The sequence below is a fragment of the Eretmochelys imbricata genome, chromosome 6 (assembly GCF_965152235.1).
Source record: "Eretmochelys imbricata isolate rEreImb1 chromosome 6, rEreImb1.hap1, whole genome shotgun sequence".
Classification (NCBI taxonomy): Eukaryota; Metazoa; Chordata; order Testudines; family Cheloniidae; genus Eretmochelys; species Eretmochelys imbricata.
This window is the reverse complement of record NC_135577.1, coordinates 2,503,772-2,528,235: the sequence shown is the minus strand read 5'-3', so window position 1 is coordinate 2,528,235 and position 24,464 is coordinate 2,503,772. Positions and strand designations below refer to the sequence as shown.

The following is a 24,464-nucleotide window of genomic DNA, read 5'->3' as shown; positions in this document are numbered from 1 at the left end:
GTCAATAGAAGAGTTCTTCCATCGACCTGGCTGCCACCACACCAGGAGTCAGGTTGGCATAGCTACAGCGCTCAAGGGTACGAATTCGTGCCGTAGCTTTGTCAACCTAACTTTTAAGCATAGACCAGGTCTCAGTGTTTGTCTACACAACGGTGGTTTATTCCAGCACGTCTACTTCGCTGTAGCTATGCCAACATAATCCCACAGGGTAGATGCAGCCTGCAGTGCTGGAAGGGGTGTTCCTGTTGGCATAGCAACACCACCTCCCTGAACAGTAGCTATGGCAACAGAAGCATTCTTCCATTCACCGAGATCAGTGGTTCTCCAACTCCATTGCACTGTGGCCCACTTCTGACACTAAAAATTACTCTATGACCTCAGGAGGGAGGATTGAAGCCTGAGCCTGCCCAAGCCCCCACCGCCCTGTGCGGGGCGTGGGGCAAAGATGAAGCCCAAGGGCTTCAGACCCTGATGGGGCCTGTAACCTGAGCCCCACCACCCAGGGCTGAAGCCCTCAGGCTTCGGCCCCAAGTGGTGGGGAAGTCTAATGTCAGCCCTGGTGGCCCCATTAAAATAGGGTCGCGACCCACTTTCGGGTCCTGACCCACAGTTTGAGCACTGCTGACCTAGATGCATCCCCTCTCGCTGTTAGGATGGCATAGAGGCAGAGGGAGGTGATTTTTCACACCTCTGAGCAACAGAGTGAAGTCGACCTATGTTTTAAGTGTAGACTGGGCCTAAGTAGGGTGACCAGCTGTCCCGATTTTATAGGGACAGTCCCGGTCTTTGAGGCTTTTTCTTATATAGAAGCCTACTAACCCCCACCCCCGTCCTGATTTTTTACACTTCCTGTCTGTTCACCCTACGCCAAAGCAACAGTCTGTGGTTCCACAAGGTGTGACTTCTGCTCCATTATTCCTGGTATTCATTTAGACAGGAGTCATTCTCTGAAGCCGCCGACCAGAAAGACTCCATCTGGAGGGCATGAGTCTAGCCCAGACGCTGCATGAATTTGGTGAAATGAGGCTTAATAACCTGTCACTTCTCTACCAACAAGTAGCTCCTTAAGTTCAGAAGTGTCAGCTCAGCGTTTGGGGCTCTGAATTTGGGGTGTAAAGCGAAATGCGCAGCCCTGGTCCAGTGCACATTGGATGGAGCAGCTCTGAAGGAGGGGAGAGGGGGGCTGTTCCATGCAGCGTGCACTGGAGAGTTTTTAGTTTCGTTTTTGGCTGGTCTCTGAGAATAAATCATTGTTGAGCTTCCTGTTTGCATGCCTAGAAGCAGTTTCCTGAGGCTGTGGTCCGTCTTCTGAGGAAGCAGCACGGAGGAGACGGTGAGAGATCATCTGCTGGGAACCGTGGAAGACCTGGGAGAAGAGTTTGAGACATTTAAATCCAAACTGAGTGAAATTCAGTTGCAAGAAGGCTTTGGAAACATCCCCTGGAGCACACTGCAGGTGGCAGACCCCAGAGCCCTCATGGAGGAGCTGCTCAGTTGCTCCGAGGATGAGAATGGTGTGGAGGTGACTAGGAAGGTGCTGAGGGCTATAAACCAGGAAGACCTGGCAGAGAGATTGAAAAAAACAACGGGATCTGGTAAGAAACAAGACCTGGAAGGATAAAACCCCTTCTCTGACTGTCACTCCTCTGCAACTTCCCTGTGTAGCATTTGCTTTGTCCTGCATTTGTGTGCATGCATGAGCCTAGATAAAATATAGATTTAATTCTTCATATACTTTAGGCATGCAAGAAGGTTCCAGAAAGTACTTCGATTTTAGGTGTATTTGTATACGTTTCGGGTAATCTTTACTCCCTCTTCAGCTCCACGTTTTACTCTTTTCCTTCTCCTGTTGTTGCCGGCACCCAGTGCCGAGAGGCTGAACAACAGCTTGAGTTGGTTCATTACCCGGTGTGCTGCACCCAATAATCACAACGGAGTGGAGAAGCAGAAAAGTTTATTTGCAGCTGCAAAAAGGTACAGGGAGAATAAAATTTCAAATCCTGCACAACAGAGCAGGAAGTTACACAGGCTTTTATACATCCTTTTTCCCAGCATACTTATCCAATAGCAAGCTGCCCCAAGTATCCATATAGCCAGCCAATCCAGTTCCCAGCTAGTTCCCTGGTTCTCTGTATCATTTGTTAAACTATACATAAAGCTGCTTTATTCAGCATTGTTCTTCCATATCTCCCCTGTTTGGCCTTGCTTAGTTTCAGGCAGTCTGACTCTGCAACATATTGTTGCAGATTCTCAGCATAACTGCTGTGAGTGCCTCCAGGCGGGGGGGGCCAAGGACACTTGGGCCTAGTACGCAGAGCTGCTGCGAGTGCCTCCAGGCAGGAGGGGGGGGCAAGGACACCGGGGCCTAGTGCGAGGGGGCTTCATCAACACTCGTGGTCTTCCATCCCCTCAAGTTACCTAGAGGCCATGCCCCAGTGTCCCCAACAACTCCCCCCTTTGAGAACACTCAACAGCCTTGGCTCTGAGTTTTCTCACTTGGGCTACTTATTTCTTTACAATATGACTTTGCATAAGCACTTTGTGATAGCCCTGAAGAGAATGACTTATTAACTTTTGCAAAAGGGCCCTGACACATGATACTGCACAGCATAATACCAGTAATACAAGCAGTACAGGAAAGAGAATTTTCAATAGCAGGCTAAATAAACCACCAAGCCAAGACGACAAACCCCAGCCTGAAAACAAGGTTTGCAACCAATCGCTCTCGGGGGCAGTATAGGCAACCTGTGCTCCGGCTCGGGCATGGGCCTCAGCCTGTACCACCTTTTCATAGATCTCATAACTGCTATCATTTACATATACACAACATCGGGGCCCGACGAGGGCACAAACCCCTCCTTGGGATGCCAAGAGATAGTCCAAAGCCAGCCTGTTTTGGAGGGAAAACGTCCTGAGCTGCTGTACCTCTTTATTTAATGTTTTTACTGCTGATCCTAAATCACTAACCAAGTCCTCTAACTCTAAGGCCACTTTCTCAAGTACCATCTGCAGCCTTACAGTATAGCGGCCTATGCCTGCCATGGCTGGCCCGGTAAACAGTGGCGCTATTCCCAGTACAGAGCACCCTACCAGCTTCTCGGTTGTGAAGGGATTCTTCATATTGCCCTCTAATGCTGTAGTCAGTCGCCGCAGGGTCTTTTCTCATCACTCAACAGAGGTGTCTCGGGCATTTCTAATCTTTCCTTTGGGCAGTGTGGCAGTTATGGAAAGATGAGGAACTCCATGAGCTATATAACAGCTACCTGTCCAGTTGGCTGGCAGCACCTTGTAAGCCTTTCGGCCACATACAAAATAGTGACCCTGTAGGGCCCAGTATGGACTGTTTCTTAAGGGGATTCCTGGGATATTTAAGGCTGCTTTGGCTGCTTTTCCAAACTGTTCATATGCCCCTAAGGGGGCATCCCATCCTCCTGATTGGGTACAAGTGGGGGCGTTTCTAATTGTGCCGTTCAAATTACACTCGCCATAGGGACCACTACAAACCCACCATTGGCTTGCTACATTGGAGATGTTAACTTGACGGCAAGTTACATTTCCAAACCCTTCTTTTTTGTGGTAAGATTATTTGTAAGAGTTTCCCTAAAAGGGGAGGAACCATTACACCCACACTGCTGGCCTCCCCTTTTGGTCTTTATCCAGTACCCATCAGCCCACTGTGTAATAACACAGGAGCTTTTTCCCACAGGATGCCCATAGTAATCAGATTGGTTTCAGGTAAAACATAACACTCCCTCAGTGAGTACTGCAACTGAATACTCCTGGTCCTGATAGGTGGCTTGCTGTAAAGAGGTCTTGTTCCAGAACGGTGAGTCCGTTCTTTCCTGCTCTTTGGTGGTGGCTAATTCTGCTAGGGTCAAGGGCAGCATGTCAAGGGTCATTCCCGTTTTGGGGGATAGTGCATGGGGGATGGAGCACATACTTTGGGGGATGGAGCACATACCCAGTAATCAGTCTGGTTTGTTAAATTAGCAACATGGTGCGCAAGCAAAACAAAGGAGTTATGCTCCCGATATGCACAGTTTGGAAATACCAATACAGAGAATAACAATGTTACCCAATTAATTATTACCAGAGTCTTCCCAACCCAGGGTCTCCAGTACCTGGGTGGGCCCATTTTAGCATTAAGGTGCCCGCTATTTATGTCTTTTAAACAGTAGCTTTAGCCTGAGATCGTCACTAGATGAGGAGTCAGCAGGTTGGACGGTCCACTGTCCTGCTGACGAGGGGGCGGGTACTGCCTTCAGACAAGAGTGATGGATCCAGTTCTTGTGTCCCTCGATCTTTGCCACTGTATGGGAGATCAGCAGGACGGTATAGGGTCCTTTCCACTTTTCCTGGAGAGGCTCGTCTCTCCAGGTGCGAACAAGCACAGAGTCACCAGGCTGTAAGGAGTGGACGGGAGTGTCCTAGGGGAGAGGCTGGGAATCCTTGGTATACCTGTGAAGAGACAAGAGAACAGCAGACAGGGAACACATATACTGTGACAAAAAGCCATTACCCAGCTCCCATTCCCCTGACAGAACCGGGGTACCATTCATAGGCCATGCCCTTCCAAACATAATTTCAAAGGGACTGAGCCCTAATCTACCCTTTGGGAGAACGCGGATACGGAGTAGGATGAGGGGCAAAGCATCAGGCCATCGCAGTGAGGCTTCTTGGCACACTTTTGAGAGATGCCATTTAACGGTCTGATTGGTACGCTCCACTACACCACTGGCTTGCAGTCTCCAGGGCGTGTGGAGTTTCCAGGGGATCTGTAAGGCATGTGAGATGCTTTGAATGATTTCTGACGTGAAGTGTGTCCCATTGTCAGATTCCATCCACAGGGGGAGTCCAAAGCGAGGAATGATCTCCTTAACAAACTTGAGGGCCACTGTTCTGGCAGTGCAGTTATGGCATGGGAAGGCTTCTGGCCATCCGCTGAACCAATCCACTATGATAAGGAGATATTTGAACCCTGGGGTCCGGGGAAACTCAGTAAAGTCTATTTGCCACACTCGTCCGGGGCCCGGAGTGGGTTCTAGGGCAGCTGGTGGCACAGGATGTCCCGGTCGGGGGTTATTCTTTTGGCAGACAGGGAACAGTCCGCTTGTACCTGGGCAGCCAGGGGTCGGAGTCCGGAAGTAATAAAGTATTTTCCCATTAGCTGGGTAAGTGCTTCCCTGCCAGCATGAGTGGTTTGATGAGTTGTTTAGCCTGCAGAAGAGAAGAATGAGGGGGGATTTGATAGCTGCTTTCAACTACCTGAAAGGGGGTTCCAAAGAGGATGGCTCTAGACTGTTCTCAATGGTAGCAGATGACAGAACGAGGAGTAATGGCCTCAAGTTGCAGTGGGGGAGGTTTAGATTGGGTATTAGGAAAAACTTTTTCACTAGGAGGGTGGTGAAACACTGGAATGCGTTGCCTAGGGAGGTGGTGGAATCTCCTTCCTTGGAAGTTTTTAAGGTCAGGCTTGACAAAGCCCTGGCTGGGATGATTTAACTGGGAATTGGTCCTGCTTCGAGCAGGGGGTTGGACTAGATGACCTTCAGGGGTCCCTTCCAACCCTGATATTCTATGATTCTATGATGTAGTTTCTGCAGCACTGGCCGGATCAGGCCCTTTGGTAAGAGGACCTTCCCTTCTGGGGAATGGAGCCATCCCTCCTTTTCCCGGAGACCGAGTCTGTCAGTTAGCTGTCTCTCCTCCCCAGAGTACTGAGGGGTCAGAAGCTCCCGCACTGATGGGATAAGGGCATGCATATGGGCATTCTCAGTCTGAGGGGATGGCAGGGTGGCAGCATGCTTAGCCTCTCTATCTGCCCGGGCGTTACCTCTGGCCACATCTTGATCTTCCCTTTGATGGGCTTTACAGTGTACCACTGCCACTTCCGAGGGGAGTTGTACGGCTTCTAGGAGCCGGAGGATTTGGGGCCCGTACTTGACTGGGGAGCCTTGGGCTGTCAGCATTCCCCTTTGCTTCCATAGGCCAGCATGAGCATGCAGCACACCAAAAGCATACTTTCAATCAGTAAAAATGTTGACCCGCTTTCCTTTTGACAGTTCAAGTGCACGGGTCAGGGCTATTCGTTCGGCAAGCTGGGCAGAGGTCCCAGCAGGCAAACCTTCAGCTTCCACAGTGTCATGGAGGGTCACAACAGCATAACCCGCCCTCCTTTGCCCATCTATTACAGTACTGCTACCATCAGTGTACCACTCATAATCTGCATTTGGGAGGGGTGCATCCTTTAAATCCGGACGGCTGGAGTACTGGGCATCTATGATCTCTAAACAGTCATGTTTCTGTTCCTCTGTTTCTGGCAAGAGGGTGGCTGGGTTAAGGGAGGGGCAAGGCTGTAAGGTGACTTCAGAGTTCTCTAACAGCTTAGCCTGGTACCGAGCAATCCGAGCCTGGGTGAGCCAAAGCCCTCCCTTTGCATCCAATAAGGCTCGGACCGTATGGGGAGTATAGATTTGCATAACCCCTCCCAATGTTAGCTTCTCGCTTCCTCAAGCAATAGGGCAGTAGCTGCGACTGCCCGTAAACATGCTGGCCAACCCTTTGCAACCTGATCCAATTGCGACCGCCCGTAAACATGCTGGCCAACCCTTTGCAACCTGATCCAATTGCTTAGAAAAATAAGCCACGGGAGGTCTCCATGCTTCTAACAGCTGTGTAAGCACTCCTAGGGCCACCCCCCTTCATTCATGTACATACAACTGAAATGGCTTAGAGAGATCTGGCAGGCCCAGAGCCGGGGCTTCCATCAATTTTCTTTTCAGGATTTTAAATGCCCTATCAGCCTCTGGGGTCCAATAGAAGGGGTCATGATCCACTCCTTTTACACAGTCGTACAGGGGTTTAGCCCACAGTCCAAACTCTGGGATCCATATCCTGCAAAAGCCTGCCATACCCGGAAATGCCCTGAGCCGCTTACAATTATTTGGAGAGGAACTTGACAGATAGCTTCCTTTCTTTCGCTTGAAAGCTGACGCTCCCCTTGCCTTAGCTGTAACCTGATCCCTCTCCACCTCAGACAACAGGGTTCTCAGGAGGATATTACAGTCCTCTCAATCGGCTTGTGACTACTGAGGCACCCCTCAAAGACTGAAATAAACCTGCTTGTGTTCGTTGAGAATTCCCCAGCCTGTGTTTTAAAAGCTGCTAAGTCTATTGGATTGAATGGCACATGGGTGTAAACTTGCATAGTGGTAGCCTGACGTCCGTCTGCCCCTGGGCAAGCCACAACAGTCTCCGTAAGCAAAGGATAGAGTCCCACCGAGGGGGCAATCTCTGTAACCCGAGGCATCCTACCCTTATAAGGTGGGGGTGTGGGGGCCGAAGGGGACACCAGCTCTGCCATTACAGTCGGGGTGGGGGTCTGGGGACTAACATTAGCTGCTACCGAACCAGTCGGAGTCAGATTACAGTGCTGTAAAATATCTGGTCGAGTACATATAGTCAGAAACAAATGCGCATACATATGTTCATTCCATTTCCTTGTTCTCTGACAGAACAGGAGTAACTGAAGGATCGTGTTGTAATTAATTGACCCTCCTAGTGGCCACCATTCCTGGTCCTCTAGTTGATATTGAGGCCAGTCAACTGTACAGAATCGTTTTAATTGGCTCTTAGTCATCGGATCCGCACCAAATACCTTCCAGTTTGCTAGAATGCATTCTAGGGGCGTACACCGTGCCCTAACCTCTGAGCCCTGTCCCTGTCCCATACCTACAGGGTAACTCTGGGCGTCCCCAGGTTCCAACAGAGCATACAATCCAGATTTTAAAAGGTTCCTACCTTATCCAAGGGACCGGTTCTTCACCGTGGCCTGCAGCTGCTCCTCCCCCATGTCTAAGGGACCGGTTCTTCACCGCCGTCCACAACTGCTTCTCCACTATATGAGTGCGTTGCACCGTTGTGCCCTCTGGGGTCGATCAAATCGCGTGTCCTCCGAGGCCCCCGATGAACTCACCGGTGCATGCTGGGCGTCGGTTCTCGCCGCAATCCTCGACCTCCAGGAGGGGTCCGGGCAAGGCTAAATTGCAGCCTCGTCGCCCACCCAGGGACGCCAAAAGCTGTTGCCGGCACCCAGTGCTGAGAGGCTGAACAACAGCTTGAGTTGGTTCGTTACCCAGTGTGCTGCAACCAATAATCACAACGGGGTGGAGAAACAGAAAAGTTTATTTGCAGCTGCAAAAAGGTACAGGGAGAATAAAATCTCAAATCCTGCACAACAGAGCAGGAAGTTACACAGGCTTTTATACATCCTTTTTCCCAGCATACTTATCCAATAGCAAGCTGCCCCAAGTATCCATATAGCCAGCCAATCCAGTTCCCAGCTAGTTCCCCGGTTCTCTGTATCATTTGTTAAACTATACATAAAGCTGCTTTATTCAGCATTGTTCTTCCATATCTCCCCTGTTTGGCCTTGCCTAGTTTCAGGCAGTCTGACTCTGCAACATATTGTTGCAGATTCTCAGCATAACTGCTGTGTGTGCCTCCAGGCAGGGGGGCCAAGGACACTTGGGCCTAGCACGCAGAGCTGCTGCGAGTGCCTCCAGGCAGGAGGGGGGGGCAAGGACACCGGGGCCTAGCGCGAGGGGGCTTCATCGACACTCGTGGTCTTCCATCCCCTCGAGTTACCTAGTGGCCATGCCCCAGTGTCCCCAACACTGGTTTTCACCAAAAGCAAAAAAACATTTGGATTTTTCGCCTGTTTGTTTACATCAAGAGAAACGTCTCCTCTGCTTAGTGAGCTTCTGTTCTTGCCACGTTTGGTACAAAGCAAAAAATACATTGATGTGGCTACACTGACCCAGCGAAGCTGAGAGTCTGCGTAAACAAAGAAAGGTGAGACTAGGTTGCTCGGGCTAAACTACGAAAGTGTGGAATGAATAAGTGCCTCAGAGTGTGGGGGAAGTTAGGGCCCTGCACCCCCCACTTCCTGCAATTCGGTTGCATCCGATGAAGTGAGCTGTAGCTCACGAAAGCTCATGCTCAAATAAATTGGTTAGTCTCTAAGGTGCCACAAGTACTCCTTTTCTTTTTGCAATTCACCGTGACTCTCAGCCAGCCAGTAAAACAGAAGGTTTATTAGAGCAATGCTACTCAAAGTGGTGGTCCATGGACCAGTGCCGGTCCGCGAGCCATCGGCTGCCAGTGTGCGTGCATGCTGGAAAATAAAATTGCCGGTCTCCCACATCAGATCGCTTGAGAAGCACTGTATTAGACAACAGGAATACAGTCCAAAACAGAGCTTGTAGGTACAGAAAACAGGACCCTTCAGTCAGGTCCCGGGTTCTGGGCCTCCCCCCCGTCTCCCCAGCCAGCTCCAAACTGAAACCCCGTCCTGCTGCCTCGCCCAGCCACACATCCCGGCCCCTCCTCCAGCCTTTGTCCAATTTGCCAGGCAGAAGGTGTCACCTGGCCCCAGCCCCCTCCTGGGCTCAGTTTTCGAAGGGCAGCCGCCATCCTTTACATGCTGGCCGTCAAGTATCATCCCTCAGTGAAGTCACCCCCTTGTTTCCCATCCCCATCCAGTATTGGTGCAGTACCCCAGGGAAACGGAGGCATGCCCCGTGTTAGCGGAAGACAAACTAGTAAAACTCCCATGCAACATTACCAGGTTAATACTCCCTACTCAGTCACAATAAGATCTAAAACAGGATTTGAAAGCAGAGTGAAAAATCAGAGGTGTCTCACCCACATAAATACACACATATTAATGTGGAATGTCCTTTGTCAATGCTGCAAAACATCCGGATTTGCACTGTGCGGGATGTACTTTAAGAACCAAGAATTCAAGAGAAATTCACTGCACCTGTCAGATTATTTTGCAGAAATTAGAGACTGACTCCCACTCCTGGAATTGGCTTATTTGTGTGGCTAGGAAAAAAGATGCATTTGAGAAATTAATCAAGAGGATCTTTAAGTACCCACAATGTCTTTCTAGGTGGTTCAAATCCAGACCAGGAATCAGAGACTCACCAAGACCCAGAGATGGTGGGGGAAGAACTCCTTAAAGGTATTTTCTTTTATGAACGTTCCAGGTTCTCAAAAAGAGGATACTGCCAGAGTGGGGAGGGGGAGAGCAGGGGAAAACTGGGGGGGGAGGGAGAGAGCTGGGGGCACAGTTGGGGGTGCTGGAGGGGGCATCTGTGGTGGGGGGTACTCACTGGAGGTGGGGGGCAGTGTCACGCCCTGTCACAGTAGCAGGGCAGCTGGCGCAAACCCAGGATGCAGCAACAGCCATCAGTTAGCTCCCTCCCCCCCCCGCAGGATCCCCCTCCCCAGGGCTGGGAACCAGGGCCTGGGTGGGCAGGGTCTGGCAGCTGTGGCTTGCAGGGGAATGGACCAATCAAGAGTGGATGCAAGGAAGGGACGGACCAGTTGGGAAATAGACCAGTCGGGGATCTTTCAGAGCAGCAGTATCTGCTCTGCAAAAACCCTGGACATTAGAAAAATCCACCTGGACACTGAAAGGAGGTGGAAGGTTGTATAGGGAGCAGAGGCAGAGCCTGAGAGTCCCCCCTTGCACTGGACTCTCTCTCTGCAGAATGAAAATGCAGGAGGGGCCCCATACTACTTCAACCTCAGGGCTGCAAGAACAGCTGGGAAGTGATTCTTCTCTTCCACCCAGTGTGACCGGAGTCCCAGGGAAGCCAGATGAGGTCACTCAATTAGTGTGAGCTGCAAAGAACGGGGCAGACAATCGCCAAAGCTGGTGGATATTCCAATGCTTAGATTCACCAAGCCAGCATAAAACAGCTTCTATAATACCTCACTGGTTACCCAGAACCCAACAACACAGTCCCCTTAAAGTAACCCAGCCTCAGGCTTCCACCCAGACACCCAAGTTAAATATGAGGAGGATTACTGATAATCTTATTCATCATATAAAAAAAGTTCTACCAGTCCCAGAGGATCATACACATTACCCACCAGGTTAATGAATATTTCAGATCTTACCCAAATACATGCTTACAGCCAATTCTTATTAACTAATCTAAAATTTATTTAAAAAGAAAAGAGAGTGTATAGGTTAAAAGATCAATATATGTACAGACATGAGTGCAATCTTGAAATTCAGATTCATAGCAGAGATGGTGAGCTTTGTAGTTGCAAAGAGTTTTTAGAATTTAGTTCATAGGTTATAGTCCAATGTCCAATATCATATTCAGGGTGTTCCAGCTTAGGACTGTGATCTCAATCTTGCGACTCAAACTTCCCCTGAAGAAGCTTAAGCAGATCTGAGATGATAGGATCAGGACCCAAGGGTCTTTTATATAGTGTTCTAGAAGCCACTTGACCACAGTCCTGGATGAACAATAGGCTTTTGAAGTAACCTTCTGTTTCCTAAACTTCACCAGTAATTAACTACATGGATCAACATAAGGTAATTTATCTATTAAGCAGCTTATCACAAACTTTAAAGAGGCATCTAGACAATGACATTATTGCACTCAAGATTCATCTAAATGTTAATATTCCCTTTTGATCTTTGAATCAGTAGCTATAGTGGCAGACAGGGCAAGGCCAGATGTTGTGACAGGGCAAGGCCAGATGGCTATAGAAAAGTAGTGGGAGATAGATATATTAGCTCCAGGCTAAACAAATCCCTGGTACCAGGATAAGTGAAATGGCAGCTGCTCCAGGTCAATTAAGACACCTGGGGCCAATTAAGAACTTTCCAGAAGGCAGGGAGAACGCTAGGTTGATTGGGACACCTGAAGCCAATCAGGGGCTGGCTGAAACTAATTAAAAGCCTCCTAGTCAGTCAGGTGGGTGTGCGTGTCAGGAGCTGTGGGAGGAAGTTGTGCTGTTGGAGAGACTGAGTAGTACACACCATATCAGGCACAAGGAAGGAGGCCCTGAGACTGTGACCCTTGTCTCCAGAGAGAGAAGGGTTACGTGGAGGGTCACAGTGAGCCTCTGAGGCTAGCGAAATCCGCCAGGAAACGTGGGACCCACGGAGGCAAGGACAGAGCTTTGTCACACTGTTTACATGGCTAACATTTAACAAGATGAGTACACACATACAATTAGCATTACCTCTAATTTCTAACAATATAGGTTTGCATTTCAAAGTTCTAGCCTATCTACCATAGAACGGCCTTAATTACCATTTCTAACATGTCTCTATAGGCTGACTCTGGGTCAATTAACCTGCAGGATGCTTAACCCTTTCTGGTCATGTGTTGCACTTTTTATATAAAATTTGTTACAATTATATAACAGTGGGAGCAACAGTGGTTTGCATGATCATACTCTAATTAGATAACATCACATCTAGTGGGAAAGGATTCCTACCTCCCCAGCCCATAAGTAACCTACCCTGCTCCAAGCCTCACTTGCTGCAGGGAAGGTTTTGGTCCAAATTGTTTTTTCTGTTATTATATCTCATAGCTGTGAGATCCTTGCACCAGATAACATGTGCGCCTAGATCCCCTAGGTGGTTTTGAAAATCCTTATAACTGTTAAAGATGTAGTTTCAAAGTTAGCACAACTTGATGCATTTAGCAATTGCCAACTTATTTATTTCCTTGTTTAACAACAATCAGTGAGCTAAGCATGGAGAAACTACCTTAGCAAGCAAACACCCTTGTTTGTACATCCTCGGTTCTCCACCAGCTTGGAACCAATTGGATCCAAATAGAAACACCCGCATTAAATGATGCAGAATTAAGCACAAGTTTTGTGTGCTTTGGGTTTCACAGCTCAAGTTGCAAAGAGCTGTCTGAAAGGATTTGCTGCTGTGACTGTCCTTTTATGAGGGAGAAAAGAGCGTGGGGGATGACTCATTGCAAATGTTCAGTGAGAGAAAAGCATAAAATCAATAGAAATTAGGGGCCTAAATATTTTTGAAGATTCTGGGGCAAAGAGTTTATTTTGGTTGGTTGGTTGGGGTTGTTTGCTTTGGTGGGTTGGGTTGGTTGGTTGGTAGGTTGGTTTCTTTAAATTTGCACAAAGAGAACAGAACAGGTTGCAAGGAATAGAAGAGGTAATGGAATAGAACTGAAAAGTTTAGCTTCATTGATCATTTCTTCATCCATTCATGCTCCAAAATCTTTTACGTGGTTTCTCCCTCTCTTTTGCTCATGCTTGAAAGTGAAGACCACAGTTTTCACCACCCCTAGTGTGCACCAATGTTCAGTGTCAAAAGAGACTTGCCAAAAAAAATCTATATTTTAAATATCAGTTCTGAAACTTGCTCAAGCTTTCACCTCTTTCTGCAGAGAGAAAGAGAGCACTCCAGAACCTCCTGGTCACGCTGAAGATGGAGCAGCACAGAAGCATGAAGCTGGGGTTGAGGGATCTCCAAGAAATAAACCAAGAAAATCTACAGAACTGGATTCCTCGGGCATTAGGGGATTTACCGTGGCATTTTATGAGGAAGGTCATGGCTTTGAATGGGACAGCCAGAAACACGAGCCTTGGGCAGGGAGCACCTGGTGACCAAGCCAGCAGTGCGGAGAACGGGGGACAAGGCGATGGTGGCGATGTTCTTCATCATAGCAACATGGATGCTAGAGCTTCTCTGAACCCCCTCGATGTTCTCTGTGCCGTGCTGCTTTGCTCAGACAGTTTCCTACAGCAGGAGATCCTGTCCAAAATGTCCATGTGCCAGTTTGCCCTCCCTCTGCTGCTACCCGCCCTCGACACCCCCAAGTGCACCCTACTGCTGTGGGCCATGAGGGACATTGTGAGGAAGTGGAGGCCGCACTCCCTGGCAGAGAGCAGAGGGTTCAGAGAGGAGAGCCTGGTGCTCACGTCAATGTCAACCATTTCCTTTGTACGGATGGGGAGCTGCAGCTTCTCCAAGTCCAAACTCCTCAATAAGGTTCTCAGCCCCTCCCAGCAGCACTATGATTTCTTCATCCATCATGACATGGAGTCTGGGAATGTCCCTCGGGAAGTTGCAGATGGGCTGGTGGAGATTTCCTGGTATTTCCCTTCGGGGAAGGAGAGCTCAGATCTTTTCCCAGAACCCGTCGCGGTTACAAATCTGCGCGGAGACATTGAGTCGCACTGGCTGCAGTTCAGCTTTTTAACAGAGGTCTCCTCAGCAGTGTTCATAGTTACTGAGAGCATCAGTGAGAGACAATATGCACTGTTATCATCTCTGCAGGGCTCAGCCACCGAATACTACTTCATCCTCAGTGCCCAGGCTGAGAAATGTAGTCAAACTCTGGGTTTCCTTAGTAAATTAGCCCCAGTGCTGAAACTGAACAAATTAAACGTGCTGGAGAAAAGCAACACCACAAATGAGACAGAATTTGTAGAAAATCTCCAGCACACGATACGAAGCATAATGAACTCCTCTAACAAGAGAGTAAATATGGAAGCCATGGCTACAGCAGCACATGAATTAGGTGTCCTGGTAGATGAAGACTGTGAGGAATGTCAGAGCGGAAGCGAGTGGGCTAGAGAAATTACCATGAACATGAGAGATGTGGCCAACTGCAAGACAGAAATGCTGAAACTCCAAGGAGATCTGTGGAATACCTTGACTAAAGTTGAAAAAGAGCTGTGCAGAATGAAAGAACAAGGGACTGTCCCTCTTGAAGACTATAAAGTGCAGCTGAAAGAAAAACTGTCAGAGCTTCATGCCCAGCAAAATAATTGTGAGCTTAACGATGGGCTGATTAAATTTATCAATGGACTAGAGCAACTGACTGCAGTCGAAAAACATCACTTCCTCATATGGCTGAAATATACACTGGATCACATTGCTAAGGATGAACATTCCAGACTACAAGCTAAGTATAATGCTTTGGCAGGTGACCCACAAAAGCTAGAAGAACTGGGTGAATTCATCTCTGCCGGTTCCCTAGGGGTGGAGCATTTCATGCGTGAGCTGGGGCAGTTGTATGAGGCTGAACACGCAATGGTGAAGGAAGGCAAAAGGGCAGAAAGCGAAAAGCAATTCACCCGTCTCCCAGGCATAGCAGCTGACCTGATGCTGGAAGGGTTTCCCATGGAGCTGATTGATGGAGATGCCTCCAACATCCCACTGCAGTGGGTGACAGATGTTCTGACCCAGCTCCATGTCAAGCTGGGGGAAAAGTCCAGAATGCTGGTTCTAACAGTGCTGGGAGTGCAGAGCACTGGGAAATCCACCCTCCTCAACACCATGTTTGGCCTGCCATTTGCAGTGAGCAGTGACCGAAGTACACAAGGAGCCTTCATGTCGCTCATTAAAGTGGCAGAGAACTTTCAGGAGGACCTGAGCTGTGATTTCATCCTGGTGATAGACACAGAAGGCCTGAAAGCCCCTGAAACAGCCAAGCTGGAGGATAGTTATCAACATGACAGTGAGCTGGCCACACTGGTGATTGGACTGAGTGACATAACCATTGTTAACATGGCCATGGAGAAAGTCACCGAAATGAAGGATTTTCTGCAAATTATGGTCCATGCCTTTCTCAGAATAAAGGAAATCAGGCAAAAACCCCAGTGTTTATTTGTGCATCACAACGTCAGTGATGTGTCTGCGCATGGACAAAACATGAGGGACAGGAAGCACCTCCTGGAGCAGCTGGATGAAATGACCATAGCTGCAGCAAAGATGGAAAAACTACACAAAGAAGTGACATTCTCAGATATTATGGACTATGATCCAGAAATACATGATTGGCACCTCCCCAGCCTGTGGCACGGAGTCCCTCCCATGGCGCCAGTGAACTTGGAATACAGTGAGAGCGTGGGGAAGCTGAAGAAACACCTGTTTCAGTTGATAAGGATCCATTCAGTTGAGATTCCTCCCAAAAACATCCCCCAGTTTATTGAATGGGTGAAGAGCCTGTGGAACGCACTGAAGCATGAGAACTTCTGCTTCAGCTTCAGAAACCCCCTTGCCACGGAGGCCTACAACCAGCTGTCTACCAAGTTTTCTGAACTGGCATGGGAATTCCAAAAGAAGATGCATCTCTGGCTGTCCGAACAAGAAACTTTCATCCAGAATCAGGCACCAGAGGAACTGGAGAGCGAGATCTTCACCCAGTTAAGTCGGGAAACCCAGCAGAAACTGCAGCATGAAGAAGACAAGATTTTTGAGTGTTTGGAAAAATATATAAAAGGTGGAGCAACAGCAACGCATATGTTAGAAATCAAAGAAGATTTCGTCAGGAGCACAAAAAGCACGACATCTACGTTTCACCGTTATTCACACCAACAGCTGGAGAGAGCAAAGAACAATAGAAAGCGCCATGGTAGGTATTACAATAGCGAGGCTGAGTTCAGGAAAATAATTGAACAAGAGGTTGACAAGCTTCTGGAAGACTGCAGGAGTCGCGAGCGTAAACTGAACAATGAGGAACTGGAGCGGGAATTCCAGGCAATGTGGAGAGGGGTGTTGTCCGAGTCAATGTTATTTTCTTCAATGAAGCGAACCATTTGTCAAGAAATGCAAAGCCTGCTGGAAGAGGACCTGGAGGTTCGAGGGAGACTGATTCATCAAGAAGCTGGGAGCTTGCTACATTATTCAATGAGTTCTTTCACAATGAAAAAAGAACACTTAGATTTAGCATGGTCTGAAACTTTGAAGGAACTGTTCACAAAGGAAAACTGGCATAAAGCAGAGGAACTTGCTACATCCTTAATGCACCAGTGCTCTGCTTACATTGATGAGAAAGCAAATTCCAAAGCAGACTATGATGAAATCTATTGCAGAGAATTGCTGTGTATGATCAATGAGAGACTCCAACAGGAGGATGTTTCAAAACTTCACACGAGTGGCTGCTTTGAAGTTGACCTGAAGCTTCACATTTTGGGAGAAGCTGCTCGTGTGTTTCAAGAAATCCATGATAATTTTATGAAAGAAACTGACCCTCAGAAAAGTCAGAAGAAACTTAAACTTCAGTATTTCTCCATCCTGAAAGATCTTTACCTAGACAAAGAGGTAAGTCACAAGAGAGCCAGGGATTTCTGTGACCAGTGTCTGAAGCCTGCCCTGGTGGACTATATGAATAAGAGGCTAGGAATAGCAATATCAGATGACATTCTCAGAAGTGGACAGTCCATTGATTACGCCAGTCGAGGCTTTTTCCAATTTACCACACAGAAAAAATTGTTGGAGGAAAATAATTTTTACAACTATGTGAGATATATTGAAAACTATGAAGATTTTGTGAAAACCTGGATACAGAGACACCTGGTTGATCACTACAGTGAAAACGAAGGCCTGGAAGATTTGGAGAGAGAGATTCTATCCACTGTAATAGAGAGAGTCAGGGGTGCTCTGGAAAACTCCGAAGATAAGTCTAACACAGTCTTGGCCTTTATAGACAACTTTTGCAAAGTGCTGCAGAAAGATCTGGTCATTTCCAAAAACAGCTTAGTGGGGATACGGTTTATAAACACAGTTAACACTGGGAAATTCACTGCTTTTATTCAGACTTCCCTTTCTCAACTGGAGCAACAAATCTTAGCTGAATTCAAAAATTTGGAAACAGAGTCTAAACTCTCCCTTCTGTCAGTGAAGCCCCAGGATGAAATCTTCAAGCGAGTGTTTGGCTGTGGGAAGCAGTGTCCATTCTGTAAAGTCCCGTGTGAGGCAGTAGGTACTGATCATAAGGAGCATTTTGCATCGGTACATCGGCCTCAAGGATTAGGGACATACCAATGCGTTGAAACAAACATACTAGTTTATGAATTATGCTCCTCTGCTGTGGTTTCCAATTGCATATTCCAATGCCCGGAGACACAATGGAAGGATCATCCTTTTAAAGATTATCGCACTATTTTTCCCAACTGGCGCATCCAGCCGGACCCCAGCATCAACGCCTCTGATTACTGGAAGTTTGTTTTTAAGGAGTTCAATCAAGAATTTGCTGAAAGGTATCATGCTGAACCAGCTGATCTCCCAGGGGACTGGGAAAAAATAACCAAAGAGCAGGCTCTGGAGAGCCTGGAGGAAGCATTCAAAATGAAATAACCAACACGCTGAGAAAATCCATGTAAATGGCAGTGTATTCAATTCGGAAGAACAACAATCGGTAACTTCTGTTACTTGTTTAATATTCTTTAAAAGTGTGTGTGTTTGTAATCTGTGGGAAATATGGAAAACTCTGGTACAATTTGCAGCTTTCAAATGGAGACTGAAAGCAAGAAAACTGGTTTTATTTTGCATCACGAAACTATGTGATACATCAACATAGGAGTGCTACATCATCTTTCAAGGTGAGGCATGACAGCATTGTGCATCCCCAAGGTTCACCGTCTCCCGATAAGCATCAAACATGCTCCAGTGGCCAATAAAAAGCTGTTTTTGTCTAACTGACAATCCTGAAAAACCTCAGCCCGGACTCTACGAGTTGTTCCCTTCTCACATCTCATCACCAGGGAAAGATTCTGCAGAACAAGTTAGGCCTGGACTACCCTTAAAACTTATACTGGCGTAACTGTGTCGGTCAAGGGTATTAAAAAAAACACACCCGCATATGACATAGCTATGCCGGGAAAAAACCCAGTGTAGATGCAGCAATGCCAACAGAAGAGCACATCTGTGGTTGTGGCTAACATGGTCCAGGGAGGTGGCGTTCCTACACAAGCAGAAAAATGGAAACATCAGCATACGGTGCGTCTACACTGTGCCGACATTGGCTCTGTAGCGTAGCCAAAGCCTTCGTTACAACTGTGCAACTCATTCTCTAATGGGTTGCAGGCCTTGTGTACACTTGAAAGGTTTGTGAGACATCTGCACCAGCATAGCTATACTGGCCAAGCCTCCTAGTGTACTCGGTTTATACCACTAAGAAAGTCCTCTTGCTAGTGTAGCTTGTACCAGATCCCCAAGCAAAAGAAGGGTTTTTGCCAGCATAGCTACATCAGCAAAAAAAATGCTACCACGGCTTCACAATTATTTATACCCCTGCCGAGCCGGCAGCAGTATGTGTCTGAGCTGGGAATCACCCTCCTAGCTTGGCATCCAGACGTAGCCTCCAATACACCAAAGGAACAGGCCAGTCCTGTAAAAAAGTGCCACTTTTACACTCTGTTTATACAGGAGATCTTTGCATTTATCAACTACCCCTAAGCTCCCTGTTTTAGATGTAATCAAATCTTAATTGTCCGAATCCTAGCTAACACATTCTTGCTTATCCAAATTGGAGGCGTCTCCTAAACTTTGACATAAATTCTGATAGTACAGAGCACTTAATATTTGCAGCGCTGAACGGCTCAAGAAATCCAAAGGATAGAAGTTCTGGTCCAGGACAGAACTAAACTTCACAGACGTAGAATGTTTGTGAAGCGGAGTTTGACAGAGCTCTTATACTCAGCAGGGTTGAAACTCTGGGTTTCTCTCCCTTTTTAGTCAGCCAGCACCAGGAAAACAGATCAGTCTCTCTATAGTCACAAGTGTACAGATGTCAAAGCTGACTAGGTCTGCTCACCTGATTGTCCAATGCTTTTGGCCATGAGTTAAATGCAATTGTAATACACAGGTTTTATTAAAATATAGTTAATAAAATGTGTGGCATGCTGTCTCTTGTGTACTGTGAAACGGTCCTACCTTAATCTTGAAAAACGTAGGCCACTTCACTCAATTCCTCCTTTTTTTTTTCTTGATAACGAAAGTCCAAGTAAACCAAAGTCTAAACAAAAGTCCAGCTCAAGCAAGGTTCTCCACGAAGGGTCTGTTCATCTTCCACTTCTTCTCTTGGAGTGTAACCACGACACATATGCTTGGTCCCTCAGAGACGAAGCAGAACTTCCATTCACCCTCTTCCCTGAGTTCCAGCCTTGGGCCCTGGCCCTCACAATGTTCGTTGTCTAACTGTAGTGTATAGGAGCCTCCCTTTCAATAAACTTGTAGAGCTGCTATCAGATTCTCAGTGGACTCCCTGTTGTCATTTCCAAGCTGATGAATCTGAAATCTTCGGATATAATACGGAGTGAATGGGCATTTAAATAGTTAAATAGATCTGGTGTCTCTGTGGTTCCTTTATATGACTTCCGTTGTGCAAAGAGCGAAAGGCCCGGAATGTGGAGGTGAGGATGGGATCCTGTCCAGGAATACGGCAGACTGGAGTGTGACTGCAGGGGCCCAGTGAAACTGAACAATATTTCCGCTTTTAAGAACAGAATCCAAAAGAAAACAAGACACCGTCTAACTATCCGGCTGGATTAAGAACGTTGGCAGAACATTATCGTATTTAGGTCGACTTGCCACAGCGTTTTCACAGCGCTGAGTCGACTGCCGCCGCTCCCCCGTCGACTCCGCTTGCGCCTCTCGCAGCGGTGGAATACTGGAGTCGACAGGAGAGCGCTCGGGGATCGATGGATCGCTTCCCGCTGATCTGGCGGGTAGTGTAGACCTGCCCACAGTGCAATAGGAATGCTTAGTGTAGTGCCAGAGGGATTTTAAGTGAGGTACGCGTTCCTGGCATGGAGAGCTGGACATGGTTTCTGCAAGCAGAGTGCAATAGGAAGCCATCAGCAATTGCACGTACAAATTGGGTGACTGTGTGAGAAAGTTGGGATGAGTGGGAACGGGGGTGGGTGGGTGGGTGGAGGAGAGATACGAGATGGTCCCCACACATCCCATTGTAGGCTTGAGTAAACTTGCAGATAGCTTGATTTGAGCACAAGGTTAAACTGTAAACAAGGGTGTGAGAGGCTGTGTGCTGGAGACGGTGTTTTCCAGCTACTTGCGATAACTGGGACCAGCCGGAACAGATATGCTTAAAATATACATAAGAACGGCCACACTGGGTCAGATCAAAGGTCCATCTAGCCCAATATCCTGTCTTCCAACAGTGGCCAGTGCCAGGTGCCCCAGAGGGAATGAACAGAACAGGTAATCATCAAGTGATCCATCCCGTCGCCCATTCCTGGCAAACAGAGGCCATTGATGGACCTATCATCCATTAACTTATCTAGCTCTCTTTAGAATACAATTATAGTTTTGGCCTTCACAACATCCTCTGGCAAAGAATTCCACAGGTTTACTGTGCGTTGTGTGAAGAAATACTTCCTTTGGTTTGTTTTAAATCTGCTGCCTATTCATTTCATTTGGTGGCCCCTAGTTCTTGTGTTATGAAAAGGAGTAAATAACACTTCCTTCTTTACTTTCTCCATACCAGTCATGATTTTATAGACCTCTATCATATCCCCCCCTTAGTCGTCTCTTTTCCAAACTGAAAAGTCCCAGTCTTATTAATCTCTCCGCATATGGCAGCTGTGATAAATGAGGGGGGATGGGGGTAGCTCCCTTTTATGGACACCCAGCCAGCCAGTTAGCTATAAAATTCCTCTTGGTAGCTGTTCTCTACTTGCTTTACCTGTAGAGGGTTAACAAGCCCTGACCAAAATAGTGGGCACCTGACCAAAAGAGCCAATGGGAGGGCTAGAACTTTTTAAAATGGGGAAAAAAAACCCTTCCCTTTGCCTGTGTGTTGTGGTTCTCCAGTAAAGAGGGAAACAGGGAGCAGTTATGCTCTGAGAAGCTTTAAGCCAGCTATGAAAAACCATCAGATCCTACCTAAACTGAACCCCAGAAATGTAAGTAAATTCAGGGAATGCCTAGGAAGATGTGATTAGGAATTATTTCTTTTAGTTTTCATTGTGGACTCCTCTGTATTAACTCCAGATGCTTTTGTTTTGCTTGTAACCTTTAAGCTGAGCCTCAAGAGAGCGATCTTGATGCTTAATTTTTGTAACTTTTTTTTAAGATCTAGCAAAAAGCCTAAGTTCCAGATGTATTTTCTTTTTAATAAAATTTACCTTTGTTAAAAACAGAATTGGATTTTTGGTTTCTGAAGAGGTTTGTGTATATGTTGTTTCATTAGCTGGTGGCAACAGCTGATTTCCTTTGTTTTTCTTTCTCAGCTCTTCCCCGGAGCGGGGGTGAAAGGGTTTGAGGGTACCCCACAGGAAGGAATTCCCAAGTGCGCCTTTCTGGTTTCAAGGGGGGTTTTTGCATTTGGGTGGTGGCAGCATCTACCCATCCAAGGTCAGAGAGAAACTGTAACCTTGGGAGTTTAATACAAGCCTGGAGTAGCCAGTATTAATTTTTAGAATCCTTGCGGGCCCCCACCTTCTGCACTCGGAGTGCCAGAGTGGGGAATCAGCCTTGACAGCAGCCGTTCCATACCCCTAATAATTTTTGTTGCCCTTTTCCGAACCTTTTCCAAGTCTAATATACCTTTTTTGAGATGGGGCAACCAAACCTGCATGTAATATTCAAGATGTGGGCGTACTATGGATTTTATGAGGCAATATGATATTTTCTGTCTTAGGTGTCACAAGGTGAGGACACAAGCAGTTGGTCCTTCCACCATCTGCAGAGTGACTGGTCCTTACATGAGCAATATGATGTCCAAACCAACTAGATTCAAGAAGTAGTAACTAGCAAAAACGTCAATAAATTGTGGAGACATGATTTGGAACTATGTTATCACCCTGTACCTAACCCCGCTGCCTAATAAAGTAGGCTCAGTGACAAGCTGGAGTCGAACTGAGTTTTTGGACCCCAGAGAACTGGACGGAGCATTCTCCTGGAACTGGACGAGGTGTTCTAGATAACCCGAGTAGAAAAAGATCTCAGAGGGAATCCTAGCACTCCCAGCCACTTCTAATTCCAAACATCAAGTCCAGACTCTCACAACATATCCTACACCTAACCAGGGCAGAGGTGTCAAAAATAAATGTGTGTTAACATTGCCGGAGACAGAGTTCAGACTTTGCATTAGAATGCGAGCTAGCAGAATGTGATGTGCGCATTGTCTTCTTTTCATCTGTTGATCGTTCATGGGAGTTTGTTCTGGCAGCGCACCCAGGCGGCACTAGCTTAACGTGACGTGTGGGTGGTATGGTAAGTTAAGTTAACTATGTGTCCTTTAACTAGACATTTCCTTTTTTAATCCCTGGAATTGCATGGGCGGGTTTTGCACTTAAGTGACCTTAGCTCCAAACAAGGGTTTCCATGGTAGGATCCCTGATTCAAATAGGAAATAAAATCATCAGAGAGGATCCTTCCCAAATCCAGTTCCAGGAACAACCCTTAAAAGGAAAGGTAGAAAGGGTGAGCAAGGCTATCTATAGCAGAAGAGGAGAAATAAGTGAGAGAGGACAGCTAAGATATGAGGATACAGGAAAAGACTGGCCAGGTTAACTTCAGACAGGAGATGAGGAACCAGGTTCTCCTTTCCATGACCCCAGGTGTAAATCCAGAGTGACTCCACCCATGCCAGTGGAGCAGGGCCAGATTCTGATCTCAGGAACTCCAGTGCAAATCTGGAGTGACCCCATGGAGGTCAATGGGAATAGGAAAGGGAGACGGGAGTGAAGAGAGGACAGAGAACATCCAGTCTGCAGCACACAGGACAGTTAGCTGGCCCAGATGCTGGAGAAATATGCATGGGGAAATGGAGGGAGGAATTTACCCATAAGGCCATAAGTTTGGATGGTGCAGAGGACAAAATACATTAGATATGGAAGGAGACTTTAGTAGACATTCCAATTCACTTTGGTTGGAGGGTGAGTGTTGGGACATAAACAACTGAGGCAGGGGAGGAACATCTAAGTATGGTACCGTCGCCTGACATCAGTCACCACTGCGGGTACCCTGATGCTTTTACACAGCCAATAAGAGGGGCTAAAATCGGGAGTAGCAGGCTCCATTTTTGAACAGATCATGATTTAGAACAAAGAAAAGCGAATTTCTACTTTGCCGTTCCCCTTTTCGCTCACTGACAGGAGGAAGTTCAACACACAGCTGAAGACGCCTGGCCAGGGTGACTCATAGCTGCAGCCAAACAGGACAAGAAGTATTGGAAGAAATCAACTCTGGCCATGAAAACAAAGAGCCCTTCTGAAAGGACAGTTCAGCTGGGGACCAGAGCAGCTGGGGACAGCACACGGGCATTTCCTGGTGCCGTTGTAAAACGGCTGCAAACGCAGTCAGGAAGGAGCAAAAAGCTTCCCTTTTGGTAGCTGATACAGCAAAGTTCAGTGGCCCCTAAGGAACAAAGTTCATCTATGGGGCAAACCACAGAGCAGACACTCCCTCTCCTTCCCCTTGTTCACACACCACTCTAATTGTTTTCTGCTCAGGAACTCAGTTCCTGCTGCTGCTCTGTCAGAGAGACCAGGGACATCCTGTCAAACCAGTTTGAAAGACACATGTTGAATATCACAGAAAAGGATCATAGAACATCAGGGTTGGAAGGGACCTCAGGAGGTCATCTAGTCCAACCCCCTGCTCAAAGCAGGACCAACCCCCAACTAAATCAACGCTCAGCTGCTGATGCTGACCCAGAGTTTGGAGGCCTCTCCTGTGCCCCCACGACCCTGAAGAGGGATTCTCAAACTAGGCATTCCCCTACCTACCTGACTGGCGTGGCCCCGCAGGAGTTCTCTGCACACAGGTAGGACAAAGGACAGCAGGTTGGAACATGGTGTGAATGTCCAAGGGGTTAAGGCACTCCCCTGTGGTATGAGTAGGCTTGGAAGGACAA

At 47.4% G+C, this 24,464-nt stretch overlaps 1 protein-coding gene across 1 annotated transcript; it reads left to right on the top strand.

Annotated features, from left to right (window-relative positions):
* Positions 1-1,270: 1,270 nt before the first annotated feature.
* LOC144266933 (up-regulator of cell proliferation-like) lies at positions 1,271-20,481 on the top strand. Its single transcript, XM_077820520.1, has 3 exons — positions 1,271-1,595; positions 9,956-10,027; positions 13,239-20,481. Exons 1-3 carry the CDS (start codon positions 1,478-1,480, stop codon positions 17,936-17,938), a joined length of 4,890 nt encoding a protein of 1,629 aa, XP_077676646.1. The 5' UTR covers positions 1,271-1,477; the 3' UTR covers positions 17,939-20,481.
* The last annotated feature ends 3,983 nt before the right edge of the window (positions 20,482-24,464 follow it).

Excerpts from the sequence above, each read along its gene's own strand:
- LOC144266933 (XM_077820520.1), top strand. The coding sequence starts at position 1,478 with ATGGAGGAGCTGCTCAGTTGCTCCGAGGATGAGAATGGTGTGGAGGTG. Across the intron at positions 1,596-9,955 it reads GAAAAAAACAACGGGATCTG|GTGGTTCAAATCCAGACCAG; the intron begins GTAAGAAACAAG and ends ATGTCTTTCTAG. Across the intron at positions 10,028-13,238 it reads GGGGGAAGAACTCCTTAAAG|AGAGAAAGAGAGCACTCCAG; the intron begins GTATTTTCTTTT and ends CTCTTTCTGCAG.